The sequence below is a fragment of the Perognathus longimembris genome, chromosome 11 (assembly GCF_023159225.1).
Source record: "Perognathus longimembris pacificus isolate PPM17 chromosome 11, ASM2315922v1, whole genome shotgun sequence".
Lineage (NCBI taxonomy): Eukaryota > Metazoa > Chordata > Mammalia > Rodentia > Heteromyidae > Perognathus > Perognathus longimembris.
In genome coordinates this window covers 29,940,780-29,965,997 of record NC_063171.1, presented here as the reverse complement: position 1 = coordinate 29,965,997, position 25,218 = coordinate 29,940,780, and the positions used below count along the sequence as shown (strand labels likewise).

At 36.9% G+C, this 25,218-nt stretch overlaps 1 protein-coding gene across 3 annotated transcripts in view; it reads right to left on the bottom strand.

The window, feature by feature from the left end:
* Window positions 1-25,218, bottom strand: part of Nme7 (NME/NM23 family member 7) — a 151,340-nt gene that overhangs the window by 95,161 nt on the left and 30,961 nt on the right. For all 3 annotated transcript variants that reach the window (XM_048358126.1, XM_048358127.1, XM_048358129.1), the window contains exons 2-6: window positions 20,311-20,418; window positions 18,502-18,668; window positions 14,191-14,301; window positions 6,083-6,133; window positions 4,843-5,050 (exon numbers count right to left, since the gene is read on the bottom strand). In XM_048358126.1, coding sequence (XP_048214083.1) covers window positions 4,843-5,050; window positions 6,083-6,133; window positions 14,191-14,301; window positions 18,502-18,668; window positions 20,311-20,418 — 645 coding nt within the window. The remainder of the gene's footprint in view (window positions 1-4,842; window positions 5,051-6,082; window positions 6,134-14,190; window positions 14,302-18,501; window positions 18,669-20,310; window positions 20,419-25,218) is intronic.

Sequence of the window (25,218 nt, the reverse complement as noted above, 5' to 3'; positions counted from 1 at the left end):
TCAAGCCAGATGCTGATTCAGATTCAGACATCTGCATTAGTTGTTTTCATACAGATTGCTAAAATGACACACAGCAATGAAGATAGTCACATTAATCAGTTATTTTAATTACTCAGATGATTTCTTGTCCTTAGGCTTTTACTCCTATAATTTTTACTACCCTACAAAAACCTCTGCCCTAACCTCCAAAAACCCTACCAGTACATAGAGGGCAACTTCAAATATTACCTCCGCTACAAAGCTTTTCTTGATGCTCAGGCCACACTCCTCTCCTGCAAAATTAGGCGGTTTCAAGTACTTGCCCTCTACCCACTTATAAATTCAAAGAAAGAACTCATTTGCATAGTTTTGTAGTATTCAAAACATCTAAAAAGCCCTTATTCACAGTAAATGTTCTTTTTTACATTGAACTTAAATTTGGAAGATCATAAGAAATATTAATGCCATACTAATAGTAGTTTTATTTTTTTTAACTTTCTTTAGCAGCATATGTTCATTATTTGCTCAATGAGTTTTACTGTGACATTTTCATAGATGTATATAAATAACATGGCTTGATTACATCCAGGCCTCCATGATCCTTCCTTTCCTTCCTTTCTCTCCTTCCTTCCCCTTCTCCTCTTCATTAACAGTTTTCCTTCTGCTTTCCTGTGTGATTATTGGAACTATTCAAATACTAGTGTACTTAAGCTATTCTAATGGTATAACATTTTAGAGTAAAATAAAATGCTCTATTCTGAGTCACAAAGTTCCTATCATATTGCTGACTTTATTAATCTTTTGTTGCTGTTGTTTATTTGTTGTGGTACTAATTAGAGATTGAACCCAGACCTTCAATTTGCTGGTCTGAGAAGAAAATGTTGAACCATACCTCCAGCCCTGTTTCTCTTTGGCTACAAGATAGGATTTTAATTCATGTCCAATTGTATCCCTGAGCTGCAATCTGCCTACTTTTAGGCTTTCCACCATTGCTAGTATCACAGGCACACACACCTGCAACCAGTTTCTCTCCATGGAGATGAAGTCTTGCAACTGTGTTGCCTGGGCTGGCCTGGTACCATGATCTTCCCAATCTTAGCCTCCCATGGAGCCTGGATCTACAAATGTATGTACTGCACTCAGCTATGGGTTGAGGAGTCTCTTGAACTTCTCTGCCCAGTCTGGCCTTAAACCATGACCTTCCCATTCTCAGCTTCTTAAGTAGTTAGGGTGACAGGCCTCAGTCATCAGCACTCAGTTCCTATTGCTCCTCTTGATCAATAACATCATCAATTACTCCTTCTACTTCTGGAACAGTTGCACTGATGACACAGTCTCATTTGGGTGGGTACAGATAAAACTCAAATACCTAAAGAGGCCTGGCAAGGAATCAGTGAAAGAATGATATAGATACTACGTGACAAGAATTGCAAGCTAAAAAGAAATGCACCTTCTGAAGGTCTCATTTCTCTACCTCCTTTAAAAATGAAACTCCTCAAGAGAGATATCCTTAGCCTAGCTCTACTCCCACACCTCAAGCCTTTCTTAAACCCACAACCAATCAGGCTTTCATTCTAAATAGCTCCACAAAAGGCCTTACCACTACCCATAAGCGTGATGCCTTATTCTTAGAATTTGCCTTATTTGACTCAGTAGTATTGGATATAATGCCCTAATTCTGGAATGCATTAATCACTTGGCTTTCTTCTTACTTCATTCATTGCTTGTTTCTTCTCCTATCTGATCATTAAGTGCTTGAGCTCTAGAGACCAGTCTCCCTCAAGATTGAAGACTTTAAATGTTATCACCCACAGTTTTGCCTCCAGTCCAATCTCCTCCTTATGATCTATATCCATCACTTTGTTTATTTATTTATTTATTTTTTTTATTTTTGGCCAGTCCTGGGCCTTGGACTCCGGGCCTGAGCACTGTCCCTGGCTTCTTCCCGCTCAAGGCTAGCACTCCACCACTTGAGCCACAGCGCCGCTTCTGGCCGTTTTCTGTATATGTGGTGCTGGGGAATCGAACCTAGGGCCTCGTGTATCCGAGGCAGGCACTCTTGCCACTAGGCTATATCCCCAGCCCTATATCCATCACTTTGGAAATGCTATTTAATGGATAGATCATATTTAAAATGTCCAAAACACAGTGGCTCATGTCTATAACCCTAGCTACTCAGAGACAAATCAAGACAAATGCAGTTCCAGGCTAGCCTTGGCAAAATATCTGTAAGATCCCATTTCAACCAATAGAAAGTTGGGTGCACTGAATGAATTTTGGAATTAATTTTCAAGTCATATATTACAAGGTCCTATTATAAGGTGTAGCTTGCTGTCCACAACTGTGCCATTTCTACCACTTCTGATTTTGCCCCCAGTACAGCCTAACTCCCACTGCTCTGAACACTGAAAACATGTTCCTATTTCAGACTCTTTGCATGAATTGTTCTCTTTCTTTCTGGAATGTTCTCGCTGTAGAATCATTTGTAATTTCTTCCCTCATTTAATTTCAATCTCTGCTCAAACAAAAGATTGAAAAGATTTCCTGACTATCTTGTGCTTAGAAGAGCATTTTCCTCTATCCTTGAATTTTTCTCTCTCCCTTCTCTGCTTTATTTATATTAGAACATTGCTCACCCAGCATGCCCCACGTCTATTTCTTTATCGTTTAATACTTCCCATCAGAAGATATATATGTACTTTGTTTTATTCATTAACAACTTCTCAAAAAGTACTTTGGATAAATGAAATTTTGCATTTGCTGAGTAAAAAAAAATGTAGCCATAGAACACATGAGAAAATAACACTCAGAGAGCTTGAATAATAAGGTAATAAAAGTTAGCAAGAACAGAGTCACAATTTAAATTCAGGTCATTGTAACTCAAAAAATTGAACCGTTTCTCTTCTCCACCTTTTCAAAGTTAATGCCACATTATCCACCTCCACTTTAGCAAATTAGCCAATTATCTGGCCAATAAGTTTTTTCTTTCATATTAACTCTAATTTTTGTTCAAATGATTTTCTTATATAATAAAAATAGAAATATCAATTTTCCAAATGCCAAGTACATATGCTGAGCCAATATTTACTAAGAGCCTACATCTTTTACTTAAATTGAATAATTTTATGTTTCAGTATCATACCTTTGTTTTTGCTTTTTCTCTATGGTTTGTCCTGTCCTATGTATTAACACATGCTAAGAGCATTTGCAAGATCATTGTTATGGCAACTACTTCCAACTCTTCACACAATATACACATTCCCAAGGAAAACAAAAGACCTATGTTCTTTTGTAATTTGAGGGGCTAAAGTGTTTTGCATAAAACTGCTCTCCATACAAAGGTTCCTGTATCACACTAAGTTTTGTTTTGTTTTGTTTTGTTTTGTTTTTGCCTGTCTTGGGGCTTGGACTCAGGGCCTGAGCACTCTCCCTGGCTTCCTTTTTGCTCAAAGCCAGTGCTCTAACACTTGAGCCACAGTGCCATTTCCGATTGGCTTTTTTTTTTCTGCTCATGTGGTGCTGAGGAATCGAACCCAGGGCTTCAGGCATGCAAGGCAAGCACCCGCTAAGCCATATTCCTATCCTCACACTAAGTTTTTGTTTCCTTCAATTTTCTAATGAAAGGAAGCATGTTTAAATACAATTTGATAAGCTTTAAGCATATCAAGTTAAAAATTAAAAAATATGTAATTGTCCTACTCCCTAATAAGATCCTATGGTAACTTCAATAGAGCATTTGAGAAACCTGTGTTAATATCTTTAATTATAATGATAAAATCACTACTACATAGTGCCCAGTTAAAAGTCCCTTTAAAAATTTTTACTTGTCCATGATAATTTTCAATTTTCATAGAAGTTCTAGAGCCAAGTCCCTGGGCTCCAGTGCTCAAGTGGGCAAGGAACTCTAAATTCCCTGACTCCAACAGTGCCTAGCACATAATTTAATTCTCCAGTGAACTCCATGAAGGTTGAAGGCATGGCTCAGGTGGTAGAACACCAGCCAATGAGTGAAAGCAAGTGCTAGATAGTAAGTTCAAGTCCCAGTCTCAGGTGGGAAAAAAAAAAAAAGAACTCCATGCTCAATGTTCAAAGACTAGTGAGATAGAGACTTAACATAGGCAGACTATTTCTAAAGGAAACTCTTTCAAAGTTGTCAAATGTAACTAGACATAAAGCAAAATAATAGATGAATATTTTCCTTGGATTTTAAAATTGAGCACACATGGGGTAAGTTGGCCAAAACAGTTTTGGTGTGCCAAGTTGTACAGACTCTCACAATGAGTAGTCAAAGGTAGCTGAGAAACAGGCAATAATGAATATTGTCTAGTCATAGTGAAATATGGATGAGAAAGGGAAAGAAAGATCAGACAGTAAGTAACAGAAACTGAAGATCAAGAGGAAGCTTTTGGGGCTGCTAGATGATGCCTTTAGCATTGCTGCTCTCACCTGCTGCTTTTTCCAACCCCAGTATTTCTTCTTGATTCCTACTGAGCTGACATGGTTTTGTCTGAACCAAAGAAAGACTATAAAATGATGCCTTCTTTTTAAAATAGTTACTAAACTCACACTAGTATTCTTACACGATTTCAACAATTCAAACATTTGTGAGTCTTAGTAATTTAAGTTTTTCACAGCAAGAAACAGGAAGATAAGTGTTTTAATTGAAGCAAAGTACTCTTGACCATGACCTGGCTATTAGCTCAGAAATAAGTATCACTGAACCAAGAGACAATATATCAAAGGTATTCCTAGTACTAGCTCAGTGATATAATCCCACCCAAAGTAGTAATAGAAATGCTTTCTTTTGACATAAAGTATTACAAGAAATGAAAACAGAAGTAAAACATATTTAGAACACCTTACTCTGGCAGCAGAAGCAAAAGAATCGGGGCCATGAGCTGCATTTCTTATGCCATCTGTTCCAAAAAGGGCTCGAATGCTTCCAGGAGCATCACTGCGTGCCACCACAGAATTTGCAGGTCCAAGTAGTCTTTTCCACTCAGATATAGCATCATCTCTTAAAATTTCCATGGCAATCACAGGCCCACTTGTAATAAACTGGATCAGCTCACTACAAAACAGATGAAAGACTGATTTGCTTCTTTTCCTCTGGAAATTTTGCCTAGACATTTCTCTTGGCAACATGATGTATTTAAACTTGAGTATTTCAACAGAGACAAAGCTATTGGGCATAGAAAAGTTTATATGATCGGTATAAATCTTTCAAAAATTTGTCTTACAGTGATCCAGGCCACTACAAAATCACTACAGAAGAAATGCCAAATAGATAATGACTAGAAGAAAAAAAAATCACTGTGGCTTTGGAAAAAATTAAAACTATTTAATGGGCTTTACTACACAATGAGGGTTCACATTATTCTGAAGAACAGGAAGATTGTCCTTTTTATTTCCATATGGTTTATGATGCAGTCAAGGGAAGATTTTATAATATACATTGTGGTAAGAGTATTTTGTAGCATTCCCAGTAAGAAGTTAAGGCTTTTGACTCAAGGAATGACAAAGAACTCTCAATCAATAGGCATTGAACTGATTTAGTGACAGAGAAAAGAGTTATTAACAAACACTAAGGAAATAGACATTTATTGGTAGAAGGGCTACTCTGGGTTATTATTATATTAAATTAGGGGCTCTTGATTAAAAATCCAAGACTGACTTAGTCACCCACATACTAAAAAGTGACAATTCATTTTATTTTCTACTTCTACATGAACACAAGTAGTAAGGGTATTTGCTCTGAAATAAGTGATACAATCCTCATACAGTGTTAATCAGAGATGGAGTGCTTTTAAAAGAAAGCCCATATTTCTCTTTCACCCAGAGTAGAGAGAGGGCAAGACCTGCCTGGAAAAAAAGATCTTGCTTCTGCTTCAAGTTTGAGACATGAAGTGATGCACTATTGGATGTCTATTATTAATATTACATACAAACAAAAAGTTCCTAGAGAAGTTTTCTGTGCAAGTCATTATTTTGGTCCTTTTGACAGATTATTGCCAGTAATAAAGTTTTGAATTATAAAGCTGAAACTCTAGTTTTCTAGGATATCCTGCCTTACCTACCACTGTCCCCCAGAATAAGTACCTACCTATACAAGGGCCTTGATTGGTGGTCCACATGAAAATCTGTTCCTTCTTTCCTATAATCAAAATGGCAATTGTTAAGAATCATGAAAGTAAAGATTATTTTAGACTATCTTAACAAAATAAAATAAAGATTAAATATAAGAAATCTATATGTCTGATCTGTATGTGAATTAACTAGTGATTTTTTTTCACAAAATACTCCAACAAATACTTCTCTCCTGTTAAATAATTTACACATATGAGTCATACCTATTTTGAGATATAAAGTGTAAATGAAGGTAAGAGGCAATATTTATTTTTCCACGTATGCTGTATTTCATCCATCTTTCCTTTCCATTAGCATCTCCAATGCTCTAGAAACAAAACTTAATATTTAACCAATACTTATTAAAGCTCAAGTTACATCAAAGAATGTAAAGTCAACTTTTAATTCAAAATTGTATACTTTCTCTACAAGTTTTTAATATAAGAGTTTAGGCTACAATTTGAACCTATGGGTTTTGCTATCATTCTTAGCTTGATCTTGCCAAAGGGATATCAATATTCTTTTTTTTTTTTTTTTTTTTGCCAGTCCTGGGCCTTGGACTCAGGGGCTGAGCAGTGTCCCTGGCTTCTTTATACTCAAGGCCAGCACTCTGCCACTTGAGCCACAGCGCCACTTCTGGCTGTTTTCTATATATGTGGTGCTGGGGAATCGAACCCAGGGCTTCATGTATACAAGGCAAGCACTCTTGCCACTAGGCCATATTCCCAGCCTGGAATATCAATATTCTTGCATTTTTAAAAGGTGCGTCATAAATTAGGCATAGTGATGTTTTTGTTTGGGGGTTGTTTTTATTTTTTGGTAGTCCTAGCTTTGAATTAAGGATCACACTTACTAGGTAGGCACACTATCTTTGAGTCATACCCCTGCCTTGCCCTTTTGTTAATATTAGTTTTTTATTTCAATAGGGTCTCACTTTTTGCCAGAAACCCAGATGAGGACAAGAATTTGCCTATTTTATGCTTCTTATCATAACCAGAATAATAGATATACATTGCCATGCCCAGCTTCTTCTGCTGAGTTGGGAGTCTCAAGGACTTTTCTGCTCAGGTTGGTGTACAACTGCAATCCTCCCCAATCTCAGGCTCCAACTTAGCTGGATGACAGGCATATGCCATCACACATACCTACACTTAGCAATTGGTTGACAGGGGGTCTTGCGAACTTTGTTTTTGCCTCAGCTGGCCTCAAACCAAGTACAGCACTCAGCCATATTGATGTATTCTTATTGGTTACTAGTAGATTAAAACCTAATATTATATTTGATATCAAGGAAAGAACATAGAACTAGTCAGAATTCAGAAGTTATGGTAATTAATTTTATTAATGCTAACAGGAATTCACTTTTTAAATTTACATTTCTACTAAAATACCTATGAAAACAACTTAGGGATAATTCATGTCAAACTAATACTCTGTAAAGAAGTTAAAAATTTTAAGCAAATCAGATGCCTTTCCTGTATCTGTATCATTTTCTTTTTAAGAACTTAAATTGAAACTGAGCACTCGTGGCTGATATGTGTAATCCTAGCTACTCTGGAGGCTGAGATCTGAGGATTAAGGTTCAAAGCTAGCCCAGGCAGAAAAGTTCGTGATACTCCTGTCTCCAATTAACAGACAGAAAACTGGAAGCAGTGCTGTAGATTGAATTGGTAGACTGCTTAGCCTCTAGTTAAAAGAGCTCAGAGATAGTGCCCATGCCTCCAGTTCAAGTTCATATCTGACAAAAAAAAAAAATAGAAAGAATTTAAACTGAGTTCACAGCATGTTAAGTGTTGGGAGCCAAGCATCAGTTAAATTCTTCCTGACCTCTGTGTTTTCAAGGATGTGCAAGGACATGGCTTATGGAAAACTGGAAATGCTTTACTATGTCTGCGAGAGTCCATTCTTATGTTAACCAACCTCATCCTGTCTTAGCTACCATCGGATATTGCTAACTCCAAGCCTTTTTGTGTTCTGGAATTTTAACCCTATGCTATTTCCTGGTTTTCAAACTGCATATAAGCTGGAAGTTAAGAATAAACATGACTGCAGTCTTGAGCTACAATCTTTAGCTGCAGACCTCCCAAACCCCATCTTTTGTCTTTGGTCTTTTTTCTCTTGTCTATCTTTCTTTTTCTTTAATCCTCACCCCCTCAATCAGGATTCCCTTTTGCTGCCGGCTGGCTCCGGCAGTTAAGTATATTTCAACATCAAGTATTTTTTAATTGATATTTTAGCTAAGAGGATCTTACTATAATATATATAGTCCAGGCTGCCCTCAAACTCATTATACTCTTATCTCAGCCTCCCAACTGCTGGGGTTACAGTCAGGTGTACCAAAGCCAATATCAGCTATTCAAAACAAAGTAACAAATTACAGTGTTTTCTGACAAAAGATAAACCTATGAGGCAAGAGAATTAATTTGGTATGCAAAAGGAATTTATATCCTGTTATTACATCAGGGCATACTTTCATGCTAACTACATGTACAAAACATTCCCTTTGCCTATGAAGATATATGGAAATATATTAGCAAAGTATACTTTCAACCCAAAACATGCTGAGGTGAAGCAAACTCGTGTTCTTTTTTTAGAGCCTGTTTGTATACAATTATTGTTGTACTTTTCACCACAATACACTGTAATGGTATGAACACCTTTATTTTACATTAGAAGGATGAAGTTCAGGATGGCCATATAACTAGGCTATATAAGATGTAGAAAAGGCATGATAGGAAAAATTAAACCCAGTCTCGCTGCCTGCATGTGATATGTGTGTGTGTGTGTGTGTGTGTGTGTGTGTGTGTGCTATATATAACATGGAAGCCTGAAATGCATTAAAACTTGAGTGCCAAAATAACTTGCATGGGTATAAATTAGAAAAGTTGGTAGAGAAGTATTAAATGACCCATTGAAAACCTTTCAATATACAGAAAAAAATTGAAGTATTAAGAAGGAAATAAAATAACAGTAAGTTTTCCCCATACTGGGGTTTGAACTCAGACCCTCATGATTACTTTCCCTGCTTGCTCGGCTAGCCCTAAACCACTTTAGCCCAGCCTCCTGTTTTTTGCTAGTTATTTTGAAGATGGAGACCCACTTCGATTGAACAGTGACCCTATAAGCCTCAGCCTATTGAGTAGCTATAATTTCATGTGTACCTGGCTCCATAACCTTGGTCAGCAAGGAAAACTATTACTACATTACTAAAAGTATGTTTCTGTTTTTTGTTTATTTTGGTCTTGCTGGGGGTCAAACCTAAGGCTCACACACACACTAAGCAAGGGCTCCCTCATGGAGTAACATCCTTATCCCTTATCATGATGGAGAACTTGATACTTGGACAAATTTTTTTTAAGTTCAAATACTGAAAGAAACTCTTCTATATTCTTCTTCTATTCCACTCTGAACATATCTTACTGGGTAGGTCAAGAAGGAATAGCCTTTGACCATAGCATTAGTTGGCAGCAGAAGTTGGTTTGCATTATCCACATGATGCTTGTTTTCTATGCATGCAAAATTCAAAAGTTTCTACAACATGGAAGATTCCAAGATTTCAAAGAAAACTTGAAGAAGTCAGGCAAGAGATGACAGGGCTGAAGTCCCCAGAAGAAGCTCCTTCAAAGGCAATAAATGAAGCTATGAAGATGAAGTTTGTGTTGCAGTGGAGACCCCAGGCAGTTAAGAGAGGCCAAGAATGTGAAAATCCATAAGCAGCAGGCACAACCAGCCCAAGAGAGGTCATGTGGGCTACAACCAGCAAAGACCTATAGGCCCAACCAAGCCTATTAGAGTTCAGGAAATCCTATTCCTAAATGCAAGGCATGCAACTACAAGATTTAGTGTTTGCCTGCTGGGCTTTGGCCTTCCTTTGGTCTAATTCTTCCTTTCTATTCTGTTATTCCCTTTAAGAACAGAAATAGTTGCTCTATGCCATTCTGTATTGGGAAAGCATCATTTTCTTTTCTGTTTTACAGGGCTCACAGCTAAGAGTACCTACAGTCTCAGAAGAGACTTTGAACAATGTTGGACTATTACAATAATGAGGGCTATTGGAGATGTGCTGCCTGCATTCTCCTTTATGAAATGGACATGAGTCTGCCAGGAGCCACGGATTGAATATTATGGCTTAAGATGAAAGTTAGTGTAAAGTTGAAGAGATGAACTTGTGATGATTCATCTTGTCAACTTGATTGGACTGACCACATAAATTAGTAAAGCACACCTCTAGGTGTGTCTGTAAGGATATTTCCAGAAAGGAGGAACTAAGGAGGGAAGGCCCACCCTGAATGTGCATAAAACTATCAATAGGCTAGAGACCTAGATGGAATAAAAGAAGATGGGGAAGAAAGCCCTCTAGGGCTTCCATTCTCAATCTCTGGTTTCTAATAACCATGAGGTGAGCTGTGGTGCTCCCCACACTTTCTCTGCCATGATGAACTGAAAGCATAAGCTCAAATAAGTCCTCCGTCCTTAAAAAAACAAAACAAAACAAAACAAAAACACTAGGCTTTTCCTTATCCTAGGCATTCCTCAGGGTTGTGCTTACAGTGAGCAACCTTGAACGATGAGGTAATGTCTTCAGTACATTCAGAGCAGCCTGGATAATAAATAAGAATGGGCTAGATGTGGACAAAGTAGAGCTTCCAAGACAGAAAAAAAATTATGTATGCAAGAACTAAAGTAAGATATAAAATGTGGGTATTCAGGAACCTGGCACCTAAGTAGCATCTAGAGAGACTGGCATGAGATGAACTGTTAAGGAGGTGAGGCTAAATAACTGTGTTATATATTGCATCAAACTTTTCTCCTGAAAAGTTTGGAGAATCAGTTAAAAGTTGAAGGAAAGGGATGATGAATGTTAAGATTTCTATCTTAATAAGGCTCATTCCAATGGCAATATAGAAAATAGAAGGGAACAATATTGGGATAAAAAAATGACCATTAAAGGATATTAGAGAATATCATCTATAAGTAGGTAAATCAGTCAGTAGCCTATTTTAATGATTTGAGGACCTGAGCAGGATCCTATATGAAGGCAAAATGTAATGGTAATTATTATGAAGGAAAGGTTCCTAGAGATGTATAGAAAGCACAAGTAAGAGAACGTGGTAGATATAGGAATAAGGGAGCTGCAGAATAAATCCATGATTACTTTCAAACTCATGTTTTAGAAGGAGATCACAGCTGGAGTCATTTTGGACTTCATCCATAAATAAGTGGTAGGTAATGACATAGACATGGGGATGGGTGCTACTACCCAGGTAAAATGTAAAGAATCTAGAGCAATGATCTGCCTGAAGGAACAGACATAATCAAAGAAGTAGGATACAGAAGGGATGGTGACAGTCATTAAGGTGGAAAAGTTTATAGAACCAGAGGTTCTAGGTGATAACTTCTGAAAGTATTGGAGCCATTGCTACTAACACAAGTTGGAGAAGAAATACTTAATGAACTTAGAAACAGAAAATGTCACTTGAGAAAATAGAAATGTGGCTCACTGAATATAATGGTAACTAAATTATGTGAGCATCCAAGGATAAATGGTTTTGTAAAAACAAAAAAAAGTACATATTTTCAGAAGGGCGCTAAATCTTAATACTCTATTATGACCTTGTGACACCAAGAATATTCAGGAATGGGCAGATCATGTGCAAGATCTGAAGGAAAAGGATTGTCCTGGAAGAGTCAGATTTCATATTTTAAAAAAGGGTAGGAAAGGGCTGGGAATATGGCCTAGTGGCAAGAGTGCTTGCCTCCTACACATGAAGCTCTCAGTTCGAGTCTTCGATTCCCCAGCACCACATATATGGAAAACGGCCAGAAGGGGTGCTGTGGCTCAAGTGGCAGAGTGCTAGCCTTGAGCGGGAAGAAGCCAGGGATGGTGCTCAGGCCCTGAGTCCAAGGCCCAGGACTGGCCAAAAAAAAAGGGTAGGAAAGACAGAGGAGCACTCCTGTAAAGACATTGGAAAACCGGGATGTTAATTTCCAATGAAGCAACTTTCAGAGAGTAACTGGTAAGAAAAGTTTGACAAGAGATTAGTAGTTAAGACTAAGGAAAATTAGTACACAGCAATGAAGGAAGGAATATGTGTGTGGGCTAGAATTAGAACAAGGAATTTTATATGATACAGATCCAATTAATAAGCCTCAAGGTTCCAAAAGAAACTCTGGAAAATTTGTACTGTAGAGTGTTTGGAGGTGACTGGTTGCGTGTCTTCCTTTATATACTATAGAGCCATTATGCTAAGCAACATTTCTACCGTGTTAAATTTGGCACCAAATTATCAAACACTAGAGGTATAATTAAACTCATGGACTCCTCATGACAATTTTATGCCATAGTACTCTGACAGTAACCACACTTTTTAAATGAAAGAACAAGAATACATTCAAATTGTTTAAAGTCACTAAGATAGACAGTGGCACAATTACAAGCTATCTGGTAGGCTCTGCTCTGCTCCTACCTCACAAGAAATCATGAAAAGTGGGGGATGTTACAAAGGAGAAAATTCAAACGGAAAATACATCCTTTGTTGAAGTAAAAGTGAGTTGTTCTATTAAGGGATCACACTTACAGAAGTTGGGTTGAATGTCTATTGCTATCCAGTGTTCCTATTCTCACAGAAACAGAAATGCAACTGACCCATGAAACAGATATCCACAAACAGGTGTTTTATGAAGGAGTGAGAAGATACCTGATAAAAACCAAACAAAAAACTAGTGGAACAATGTAAGACTATTACTAAGCCAGCTCCATCAAACTGCTTTCATCATGCCTACAAACACTCCCTACAGACACTTCTACATGCCAGACTTGGCCAAGCAGAATGTGATCACAGGAAAAACAGACCTCTGCCCTAATAGATACTGATCTCTCCTTTCTTGAATGTTCAGTCCCTATTTTGCCTCATAGTAGAAATGTTTTCCTTCTTTCTTTTTTTTTTTTTTTTCACAGAGCAGGGTGAAAATGTTTTCTTTTTAAAATAGCACCCAGGGTCTGGGAATGTGGCTTAGTGGTACAGTGCTTGCCTAGCATGCATGAAGCCTGGTGTTCAATTCCTCAGTACCATATACACAGAAAAAGCTGGAAGTGGTTTGTCTCAAGTGGTAGAGTGCTAGCCTTCAGCAAAAAAGCTCAGGGACAGGTCTAGGCCCTGAGTTCAAGTCTCAGGACTGGCAAAAAATAATGAGCACCCAATATTGTGGAAAAATCAATTGTGTTTTTTTTCCCTCAAACTCTCTGAGGAAAAAAATATGAAAAGTCTTTGTTTTAAATATTCACTGTGGGGCTGGGGATATAGCCTAGTGGCAAGAGTGCCTGCCTCGGATACACGAGGCCCTAGGTTCGATTCCCCAGCACCACATATACAGAAAACGGCCAGAAGCGGCGCTGTGGCTCAAGTGGCAGAGTGCTAGCCTTGAGCAAAAAAGAAGCCAGGGACAGTGCTCAGGCCCTGAGTCCAAGGCCCAGGACTGGCCAAAAAAAAAAAAAAATACGAAATATTCACTGTGAATATTTTCCTTGCCAATCCCAAAGCATAATCACAATTTTATAATATAATTTCAATTTCTTCATGAGAGAAAGGGCAAAATAGGACAAGTGTTAGTGAAGAACTTAAAACATATCTGCTCAGATAGGTTGAAATCCTCAGAATAGTAAAAAGCCATATTTACCATTTATATATCCATAATATATGCTAAATATAAATATTACCAAGTATATTAATTTTACAAACATAAAAATGAGATGTTAAAGTATTCTCTTCTACCATTTTTATACATGTTATTCTATACATTAACAACAGGAAATTACAACTATCAATCATTGCTGTTACAAAATCACATGGATCTATATTAGACTAGAAACAGCTAAATGAGCTAAAATAATCTGAAAACTCCTAATTGACCCTAAGCAATTAGTTGCTATTTTGATTTTGTCATTCTGACGTGATGATAATTATATACTTTGCTATTCACTAACATGTTTTTCTGTTTCTTTTTTTCTTAGTTTTAAAAAGTGATGTAAAAGAAAATTTTTAAGGGAATGAAACAATACATAAATGAAAATTATCAACAGATTACCTTGAAAGTTTCATCATTTTGAGTTTGGTTATAGTAAATCCAGCTTTATTTATTATTTCAATTATTTCTCCAGCCTTGGGTACTGCATCAGGTTTGATCAGGGCTAATGTTCTGTAATAAAATAATAATAATAATAAAGAAGAAGAAGTTTGAAAAGAAAAACAGTCCTGTAGTTTGTATTTATAATTCCTTAGCACTGGTAATTTCCTTAAAAGAAACCTTAAAAGCCAGGAAAATATGAAGTGATATATTTCAAGCTCTAAAGTAAATTACTTCTACCCCAAATTACTAAACTCATCAGTTATCTTTTAAAATTAATGGAGAAATAAAGATATTCCAAGACAAACAAAAACTAATGCAATGATAGCCACTAATCCAAAACTGCAGAAGCTACTTAAGTAATTCTACATATTAATGTATAAGAAAGAAAGTCAAAATTATGAGGAGTTAAGAAAGAATAATGAGGAATAGATGAACATATGAGAAAAAACAGAAGAATGAAACATGGTGAACAGTAAAATAGCAAATTCCTAAGAGCAAGGGAGAAAGAAAAGAACAATAGTATTTCAATCAGCCAGGAAAAAAAGACAATGAAATTAAACAAATCAGCAGACATTTCTTATTAATAACCTTAACTGTAATAATCTTAACTCTCCAATTATAAACTGATTATTGGATGACTGGATTTAAAAAACAAAATTTGTTGTCTGCAAGTCACTAACTCCCTGGAAGACTCACAAAGACTGAAAGTGAAAAGTAGAAATTGAAAGCAGGGAGGAGAGACTACATTCATTAAATAACGCAAGAGTAACAAGCATAACAAGAAAAAAGAAATGGAGTTAGTAGGAATTAGTAAAAAAAAAAAAAATACCAAGAACATAGCATGATGACAACTTTACATGGTATGCCAATTTCCTATTGCACATATAGGGACAGATAGACTGACACAAGAATAGTGGGGAATCCAAATACTTAATTCTCATCAATACATACATCATTCAGACAAAAAAAAGTAAGAAAATAAGCAACAAAAAGATTTCAAAGTTAAACTACAGTATTAAGCAAATGTACTTAACAAAAATCTACAGAAAATTGTATCCATAGGCTTTGGGATATACATTCTTCTCTTCTCGGCGACAACACTACTTTTTCTAAAATATATTGCATTTTAGGCCATAAAGTAACTATTAGCAAATACAAGAAAAAACTGAATTTTTTGTGTACTAGAATATTATGATGGAATAAAATTATAAACGAATAGCAAGATAAACTAGACAAACATTGAACTATACACTCTGTGTGTGTGTGTGTGTGTGTGTGTGTGTGTGTGTGTGTGTGTGTGTGTGTGTGTGTGTTTCTGGAATTAGGGTTTAAACTCAGGGCCTGGAACACTCATTTGCTGTTTTTTGTTTGTTTGCTTGACTGATATGCTTGAGACACACCTTTACTTCCTCTTTTTGGTGATTAATTGAAGACAAGAATCTCTCAAACTTTTCTGCTGGTTGGCTTTGAACCACAATCTCAGATCTCAGCCTCCCATGTAGCTAAAATTACAAGCATGAGCCACCTGCTGAACTACATAGCTTTAAATGATGAGTGGGTCATTTAGAGGAAATTAAAATAAAATAAAATAAAAATGAAAATACATCATAAAAACCTATAGGGCACAGGAAAGGCAGTTTAACAGTTGTAATTTCAGTGTGTGCAACCCAAGGAAATATAGGTTGCATGGTTTCCTTCATTTATAATAACTGGAGTATGTTAAAGATGTTCTTAGCAGAGGATAGCAATAGCTCAATAGCTATGCTGCTTACCACAAAGAACTCCAAGAAATGGAGACAAAAGGGTTATTTGTTTTTGTCTTTTATCTGTGTGTACTCTTCAGTTATTTCTTTTGCCATTCCTTTCTTTTCTTTTTTTGTTCCTTTGGTTTATTCCCTGTTGTCACTGTTTTTGTTGTTTTTTTTTTTTAATTTCTGTACCCTTTGTCTTAACTTCATCTGATTTGGGGAAGGGAAGGGGAACCACAGAAACCATAAAACAAAAGGGTGAACAAATGCAACAGTGATACTCACTAGACACTATGTTTGAAATGAACTTTATAACTTGGGGGAAAGGGCAGGGAGGTGATAACAGAAGAAAATGAGGGAGAGGGTAACATTGTTCAAAAATAAATGTACTCATGACCTTACTTATGTAACTACAATCTCTCTGTACATCACCTATACAATAAAATTTTAAAACCAAGGAGAATAGAAATAAACAAAATAATGGTGCTATTCAAGCTCTTAGATAAAAGAACTACTCAAACCTAAATATAGTAGAAAAACATAATAAAGATCATGGCGGATACTAATCAAATAAAGACTAAAATAAAAAGACAAGGAACTAATGAATCAGAGTTGGTTCTATGTAAAATAAAAGAATAAATGATACCAGGAATAAAAGGTTCATACTTCTACAGTCTATGTACAATGTATTTATAGCTAGAATTGTACTAAATCTTCAGTGTCCTTAACTATTGAAAAAATGCAAATCAAAAGGGTTATTGAGATTTCACCTTACCTTCTTCAGATGAATTTTTTTTTTTTTTTTTTTGCCAGTTCTGGGCCTCGGACTCAGGGCCTGAGCATTGTCCCTGGCTTCTCTTTGCTCAAGGCTAGCACTCTGCCACTTGAGCCACAGCGCCACTTCTGGCCATTTTCTATATATGTGGTGCTGGGGAATCAAACCCAGGGCTTCATGTATACAAGGTAAGCACTCTTGCCACTAGGCCATATTCCCAGCCCTGTTCAGAATGATTATCATCAAGAAAGTGAATCACAACAAATGTTGGCAAATATGTGGAGGTAAAGAAACCTTTATACATCGTCGACAATAATGTAAATTAGGACAGCCACTATAGGTATATGTATGAAGATTCCTGAAAGAAAAATTTAAATACTGGGTGATGGTGGCTCATACCTATAATCCTAGCTGCTCAAAGAGGCTGAGATCTAAGGATAATGGTGCAAAGCTAGCCCAGGTAAGATTGTCCATAAGACTCTTCTCTTGAATTAACCATCAAGAACCCAGAAATACAGTTGTAGCTGAAGTGATAAAGCACTACTAGCTTTGAGCATAAAAGCTCAGGGACAACAACCATACTCTGAGTTCAATTCCCAGGACACATACACTCTCATACAAAATCACTTTAAATAGAACTACCACATGATAGTTACAGCCCTTCTAGGTATATATCCAAAAGAATAAAAGTGAGTTTACTGTAGATACATTTGTACTCTATGTTTATTGCAGCACTATCCACAGTCTCAGTGATGACAACAGATGAACAGATTTTTTTTTAATTTGGTGCAGGATGAAATTATGTCATGTTGTGGGAAATGAATAGAAGTAGAGATCATCATGTGAAATAAGCCAATCTCATAAAGAGAAGCATTACATATTTTCTCTCACTTGAGGATACCTGGGGGAAACAAAATAATTGAGGACATAAGTAAAAGGTCAAAAAAAAAAAGAAAGAAAGAGAGGAGAGAGGATGAAGGGATAAAAAAGAGAAATAGAGGAGTGAATATGATCAAAGTATATACATGTTTGGGAATGGTATGGGAATTATGGAGGCCCCCACTAAACACAATTGGATATGTGCTCACTTTTTAAAATAAAAATAATAGGGCTGGGAATGTGGCATAGCAGTAGAGTGCTTCCCGAGCCTGCATGATGCCCGGGGTTCCATTCCTCAGCACCACATCAACAGAAAAAGCCAGAAGTGGCGCTGTACCTCAAGAGATACAAAAAAGAAGCCAGCAACAGTGCTCAGGCCCTGAGTTCAAGCCCCAGGACTGGCAAACAAAGAAAAAAAAGAAATAATAAATATATCATTTTGGTAATACTAAAAATCACTGCTCAGCATTATCAAAAGTCCTTTTTTTAGAAAGTTTGATGGAAAATGACATTTTGACAAAGAATAAAGAAAAAAGAATGAAGAGACACATAGGGAGGGCACTATGCTGCAGGTTCTCTACATCACAAGGAAAGCCATGTACACATGGTACAAAAAATGCTAGAACACATAAAAATTTTATACTGTTCCAACAAAAGAGAATAACAACCAACACTATGGATATCACTTAATCATTCCTACTAGAGAAATCCCATAATCTACTCCAAAATATTGTAAGCATATCATAACATGAAAATGATTTCATTGAAAATTGCCTACATTAGGAAAACAAAAGAGAAACACAAAATCTATTATATCTAGCTTCAAACATTTGTTTTAAAATGAGAAGGATTATGTAATTCCTTTACTTTTCTTTTCTACTGCCAAGTTGGCGAGCTGTATATTGGTCCCCATAGTCAATCAACACCAGTTGTCGAGAAAAGACATTCACTTTGTTGCCTATAAATAAATCCTCCACATGTAGGTCATCATATTTGGTCCGCTTTAAAAAGGTGCGACGATTCTTTACATCATGCTATAACAGGAAAAAAACAACAATAAAAACTTATCAATAAAGAATAACTTTATGAAGTAGAAATAGTTCTTGGTTCTGGCTTATAAAAATAGATTCCATTCTGTTTATGTTAAACAGAAAAAAATATAAATACAAATCGTTTTTATTTTTCATTTGTGTGCTAGTCCTAGGGCTTGAATTCAGTGCCTGGGTGCTGTCCCTGAGGTTTTTTGCTCAAGACTAGCACTCTATCACTTAACCAAAGCTCTACTTCCAGCACTTTGGTAGTTAATTGAGATAATCTCACCAACTTTCCGGCCCAGGCTGGCTTTGAAACACAATCCTCAGATCTCAGCCTCCTGAATAGTTAGGGTCATAGGTGTGAGCCACCAATGTCTAACCCTAACTTTTATATTATACATTCTTTATCTGCTAATATAATTCATTCATAATATAAAGATTATATTAAAATATATTACTTACATTGAGTGTGGCTGGCTCATTCCAGTAATCGTAGCTACTCAAGAGGTGAAGATCGCAGTTTTGAAGCCAGCCTGGCAGAAAAGCCTAAGACTAATTAACTAGGAAAATGCCAGCCTGGAGGTTTGAATCAGACTTAGTGGAGTACCAGACATGAGCAAGAAAGCCCAGTGAGAATGGGAGGCACTGGTTTCCAGTAGAGGCACAATTGTTTTTAACATTTTAAATGTAAAATATAAAGCATAAATAATATAAACATAATGACATATAAAAATCCCAAACAGAAAGCTGTCTTTTATGGCCCAACTATTTCAGTAAATAAATTAGTGCAAAAAATCCCAGAGGAAAAAAAAAATCATGTACCCAAATACCTGCTTTTAGGCACACAGTCCAATACCAAGTAGAAAAACTTGACCAAGGAAATGACCCTCTTCGTTCATTGCTCTTCAATCTGACTTTTTATAGAATAATATCTTTCAATAAAGGTGATATAATAATCATGATAACCCTTCTCTATAACTACAACCTAATCCCAAACAATAATTCCATTTTGATTTTTACTGCTGCCTTGATTATTGATATTACGGGCATTTACCACTATTCCCTGCTCCACTTCAGTTTTCTAAACATCAATATTTCAATTTCTGACATTCAAAATATAAGCACAGCCCATACACCAGCAGTTCATACCTATAATCCTAGCCATTCAGGAGGCTGAGATCAGAAAAATCATAGTTCAAAGCTACTATAGGGCTCTTACTTGTAATCAACCAGCAAAAATCAAATGCTAGAGGCATGGCTCAAGTGGCAGAGCACTAGGCATGAATGAAAATGTCAAGCATATGTGAAAAGTTCAGAGTTTAAGCCCCAGGATAACACAAAAGTAAGTAAATAAAAGATACACACACAAGCCAGGCATGGTGGATGCATGTCTAGAATCTCAACAGTTGAGAGGGTGAAGCAGGAGAAATATAATCTCAAGGAAGCCTGAGATATATAGTGAGACCCTATCTCAAAAAGCAACAAAATAATCTTGTTTTGGTATCATAATAAATACATCAAATTACAGTAGAACGTATCTTATAAATGTGTTTTTTAAAGCAGCTACATAAAAGGCAATCCTATTCCTGTCTCTGTTCCACCTTCTCCTTTTCCAATTTGAAGCAAAGAAAGGTTCATTTACCATCTCAACGGATCCATCAGCTGGGTAAAAGAAAAGATCATAACGTCGAAGAAGTGAAGCATTTGGATCATACCACTCTGCAATAAAAGCGAATCTTTCACTGTGACTCTGTGAGGAAAAATAAAAGGATTTTTAGCACTAGCATATAAAATATAAGCACCCTTGGATAAGTCATAGGAAATAAAAAGTTTTCAAGTAGTTGCAACAAACAAATCTGATACTACCTCTCACACTGAATTCGCTTTCTGCAGAAATTGCCTGCTAATTTCTTATTAATACCCTTAGATATTTCAAAAACAAGCTATGAATTCTTAAATATATTTCTGAGACCTGCAATCATCTAAAATAAACGTTTTTTAGGACATGAATTCCTGATTAATGAAAGGATTGTCTTCCTGAAGACAAATTTACATACAGACTATCACACAAACTAATGTGGGGAACATTTCTAAGCGGTTCCACAGTTCTATCTTAAACTTGAGAATCTGGAAAGATTCAGCTATTGTCATTAAAATTATAATTTCTTTCTATCCTTAGTAATTTCATGGCAGTATTTGTTTTTATATACAAATAGAATGATTCAGAAGTCTAGGGCTCTGAGGGACAGAAGCCAAGACAAGCCTGAACATGTAGGAATTTCATGAAGGTTAATTCCTGAGGGAAATGAAGAGGGAGCCAGGGAAAAAGGAAAGAACTGACAGACACAATGTAAATCTGTGCTTGGGGACAGGGGGTTCACATCTGTAATCCTCGCTACTCAGGAGGCTGAGATCTGAAAACTGCTGTTTGGAACCAGCCTATGCAGACAAATCAGTAAGACTCTTATCTTAAATTCACTAGTTAAAAGCCGCAAGTGGAAGTGTGGCTCAAGTGGTAGAGCACTAGCCTTGTGCAGAAAAAGCCAGGGATAAACACAAAACCCTAAGTGTAAGCCTACAAACCTCCCCCATCATACACACACACACACACACACACACACACACACACACACACACACACACAAAAAAAAAAAAAATCTACCTGTGGGTGGAAAACACAAGGAAGACTAGATGGGATTACACTGGGCTGCTATACAAGAGAAGGAAGGTTCAGCAAGCCTGTCAGAGAAGGCTCACTCCAGCCAGATAGCTGTCAAGAGTGCCTGGTTTAGCAACCCTGCTCCAAATTTGGAAAACTACTAGGGATTTGGGATATAACAGCTGGGGCTCTTGGTCATTTAAGCTTCCTATAGAAGTATATTCATAGGACAAAGAATAAAATGAAGAAATGAGTAAACTATTAGCCTTTTTTTGATTAAGATTTCCCACCATGTATTATATATATGTTTATCAGAACTAGGGAAGGGAAGGGGAACATCAAATTGGAGAGACAAAGAGAACCAATGCAACAGCAATACTTACAAGACACTATGCTCTAAACCAACTGTACAACTTGCGGGGGAGAGAAGGGAGTTGGGGAGAAGAGAAGGTGGGAGAACAATGAGGGAGGAGGTAACAAGTTTGATAAGAAATGTACTCATTGCCTTACGTATGAAACTGTAACTCCTCTGTACATCACTTTGACAATAAAATAATTAATTAATTAAAAACAATAATACCAATAAAATTAAAAAATAAAGATTTCCCATCATGAATGTTACAAAAAAAATCTACTCTTAATTATAGTAAGTAAATTAAGGCTTCAGGAAGAAATGAATCTAGAAGTTTTGTTGTTAGTTCTGGACTTGCTGAGAATCAGATGTTATTGTTGTCTTTTTAATGTTACTATCTGACTTATAAACTGAAATGGCAAAAACTGTGTATTTAGTTCTGGTTATATTCATAAATATAATGTAAATGAGTAGTTGTTTGCTTTGTTTTTGCCAGTCTTGGAGCTAGAACTCAGGGCCTGGGTACTGTCCCTGACCTTTATTTTGCTCAAGGCTAGTGCTCTATCATTTGAGCCAGAACTCCACTTACAGCTTTTTGGGTAGTTTAATGGCAATAAGACTTCCCTGTCCAGGCTGGCTTTGAACCATGATCCTCAGGTCTCAGCCTTCCTAGTAGCTAGGATTATAGACATGAGCCACCACACTCAGCTATGAGTCCTTTGTAAAGGCACAGTTTTATTATTTCTACAACTATCTAAATGGCACATTTAAACAGTGTTTATTAGTCAAAAAATGGATGTAAGATACTTGTAAAAAGCTCCTCTTCTTGTTTTAATATTGGCCATAACAAGGCAGCATTTTTAGGGGCTCAGGGTGCTGGGGTTAGAACTCAGGGCCTTCTACTTTTAGGGAGATGCTCTATCACTTGACCTATACCCACTATAGGTTTTTTTGTTGTTGTTGTTTAACTATATTCTTACATTATACTCCCATTTTAATGAAAAATACAAGTATTAGTGACTTGTTAGTTTTTTGTTGTTTTTTTTTTTTTTTTACTAAACATAATAAAAATTTCAGCATGTGGAACTGTGGCTCAAGTGGTAGAGTGCAGCCTTAAGCTGAAGAGCTCAGGGACAGTGCCGAGGCCCAGAGTTCAAGCCATACACCCAACCAAACACACAGACACACAGACACACAGACACACACACACACACAATTTCAAACATATAATTTAAATCTTTACTGAAGCAAAATGTATTGTTAATAATACAATACAAATAAAATAACAAAAGATAAAACGAAAGCAAAGAAGACATCCTACATAATATAGACCAAAACTAAAACCAAAGCAGATATCGAAATACTGATGAGCAAGGGAAGTGGCAAATCCACTAAGAACAAATCTACGGCCATGGTTTGGTTTAGAAAATTAAGAAAAGCAAAATCATTTTGATTTTTAGAAAAGGCTACAATATATGCCTCAACATAAAGCTAATATATGTATCTACATGTCATACTAGACTCAGGCTAGACTTTTCTTTAATATTAAACCAAAATAAAAAAAAAATCTGACATATCTGCAGAATGGTCTTGGAAATGAACATCTATAACTTACTCTCTACTACATTCTATATGCTCAGTCTCCCCATCTGGAGAATGGAAAACATTATACCTGTGAACAGCTATAAAAATTAATGTGATTACCTTGTAAAATTAACACAATACTTTTTAATGCAACTATTGATCAAGATGCTCTGTCAAGTACTTTTATAATCTTTGTATTTTTCGCTTCCATTTGTAACATCAGTGTTATTTTCCAAAAGTTGTTTTATTTCACCTTCTAAGAACAAAAAATGTTATTTTAAATGTGGTATACAAAATAGCTGCCTACCCAGTGACACTCTGGTATGAGTCATTTTATAGTGAAATTGCTTTTTTTTTTTTTTTTTTTGTTCATTGTGGGGCTTGAACTCAAGGCCTGGGCATTGTCCCTGAGCTTTTTCACTCATGTTTAGCCCTCTACCACTTTGAGCCATAGCACCATTTCTAGTTTTCTGGTGGTTAATTGGAGATAAGAGTCTCACAGACTTTCCTTCCTGGGCTGGCTTTGAATCACAATCCTTACATCTCTGCCTCCTAAGTCACTAGGATTATAGGTATAAGCCACTGGTACCTGGCTAGTAGACCAGTTTTAAAAATTGTTTCATTACTGTGCACAGCTGATTATGTAAGTTAGTTTATTCCATTCATCTTCAAAACATTTTACTTTCCAATTTCCTTTCCAATTCCATTAAAACAATTCCTAAAAAGCATTAGAAAATGATGAGTTTGTTTGGTTAAATTTAAAAACCATGTATAACTATGAACAGGATGACAGAATTTGTAGATAATGCTAGAAGAAAACATAAGATTTAGATAGATGATTTAGTCACATTCTGGACTTCATCATCATAGAAAATATATTCTACTACAAATTTCAGTGATTCAAACATTCTGTCCACTGCCCAACCTCCCAACAACCTCCCAACAACACCCCCCCCCGCCCCCCCGGCCCAATTCAAACTACTTCTTTCATCTTTTTTTTTTTTTGCCAGTTGTGGGGCTTGAACTCAGGGCCTGAGAACTCACTGTCCTTTGTTGGGATCCATCTTTCCCCTTGATGGAAGGGGCTTGATGCACCTCCCCCAGCCCTGGGGAATGCGGCCCTGCTACCCCCTCTGGATTGGAATCCAGAGAAACTGGTTGGGCAAACAGCCCCCAACCCAACACGCTAGCCAGCCTGGCACCTACCAACCCCGCCCTGGCTCGGCTTGCTCGAGTGACGTTAGCCCTTGGGGGTCAGGTGATACCTTTCAGCCTATCGACATCCTGGCCAAACCCCTCCCTCGGAATCATCTCCCCTTGTCCTTCTCTTAATAAAGTCAGTTCGCTCTAAGAAGCCGGCCCCGTTGCATATGTTCGCCAGACTTCTAGCGTAAGGAGGCGAGCACATATCTGCGGCAGACAACGTGCGCGCCAGGTCGGAGCTATCTCCTCCGTTCCACTCTAGCTTATTTGCAGGTCGAATGACTAGGGGAGAGGGCGTGAAAGGGAGAGTGGAAAGGAAGAAGTAAGAGTCTGAGCCGGGAGGGGCAAAAAACCCCAACAGTCCCTGAGCTTCTTTTGCTAAAGGCCTGCACTCTACCACTTGAACCATAGTGTTACTTCTGGCTTTTTCTGTTTATGTGGTTCTGAAGAACTGAACCCAGGTTTTGGGCATGCTAGGTAAGCACTCTACTGCTAAGCCACATTCCCAGCCCTCAACTTCTCCTTTTATTACATCATCAAGGTGTTTTTTTTTTTAAGTCTTCAATATCATGGCCTCCCTAGCTGCTACCTTTTTACTCTTCATAATCGCCAAAACTGTTAAAGAATTGTCTATACTTATTGTGATTTTTGTATCTACAATATCTGTCTGTGTAGGTTTGGTATTAATCTGATATTTCTAACCTAGTTTTCATTTACTTGACCTGAAAACATCTGACACTATAATTAATCAG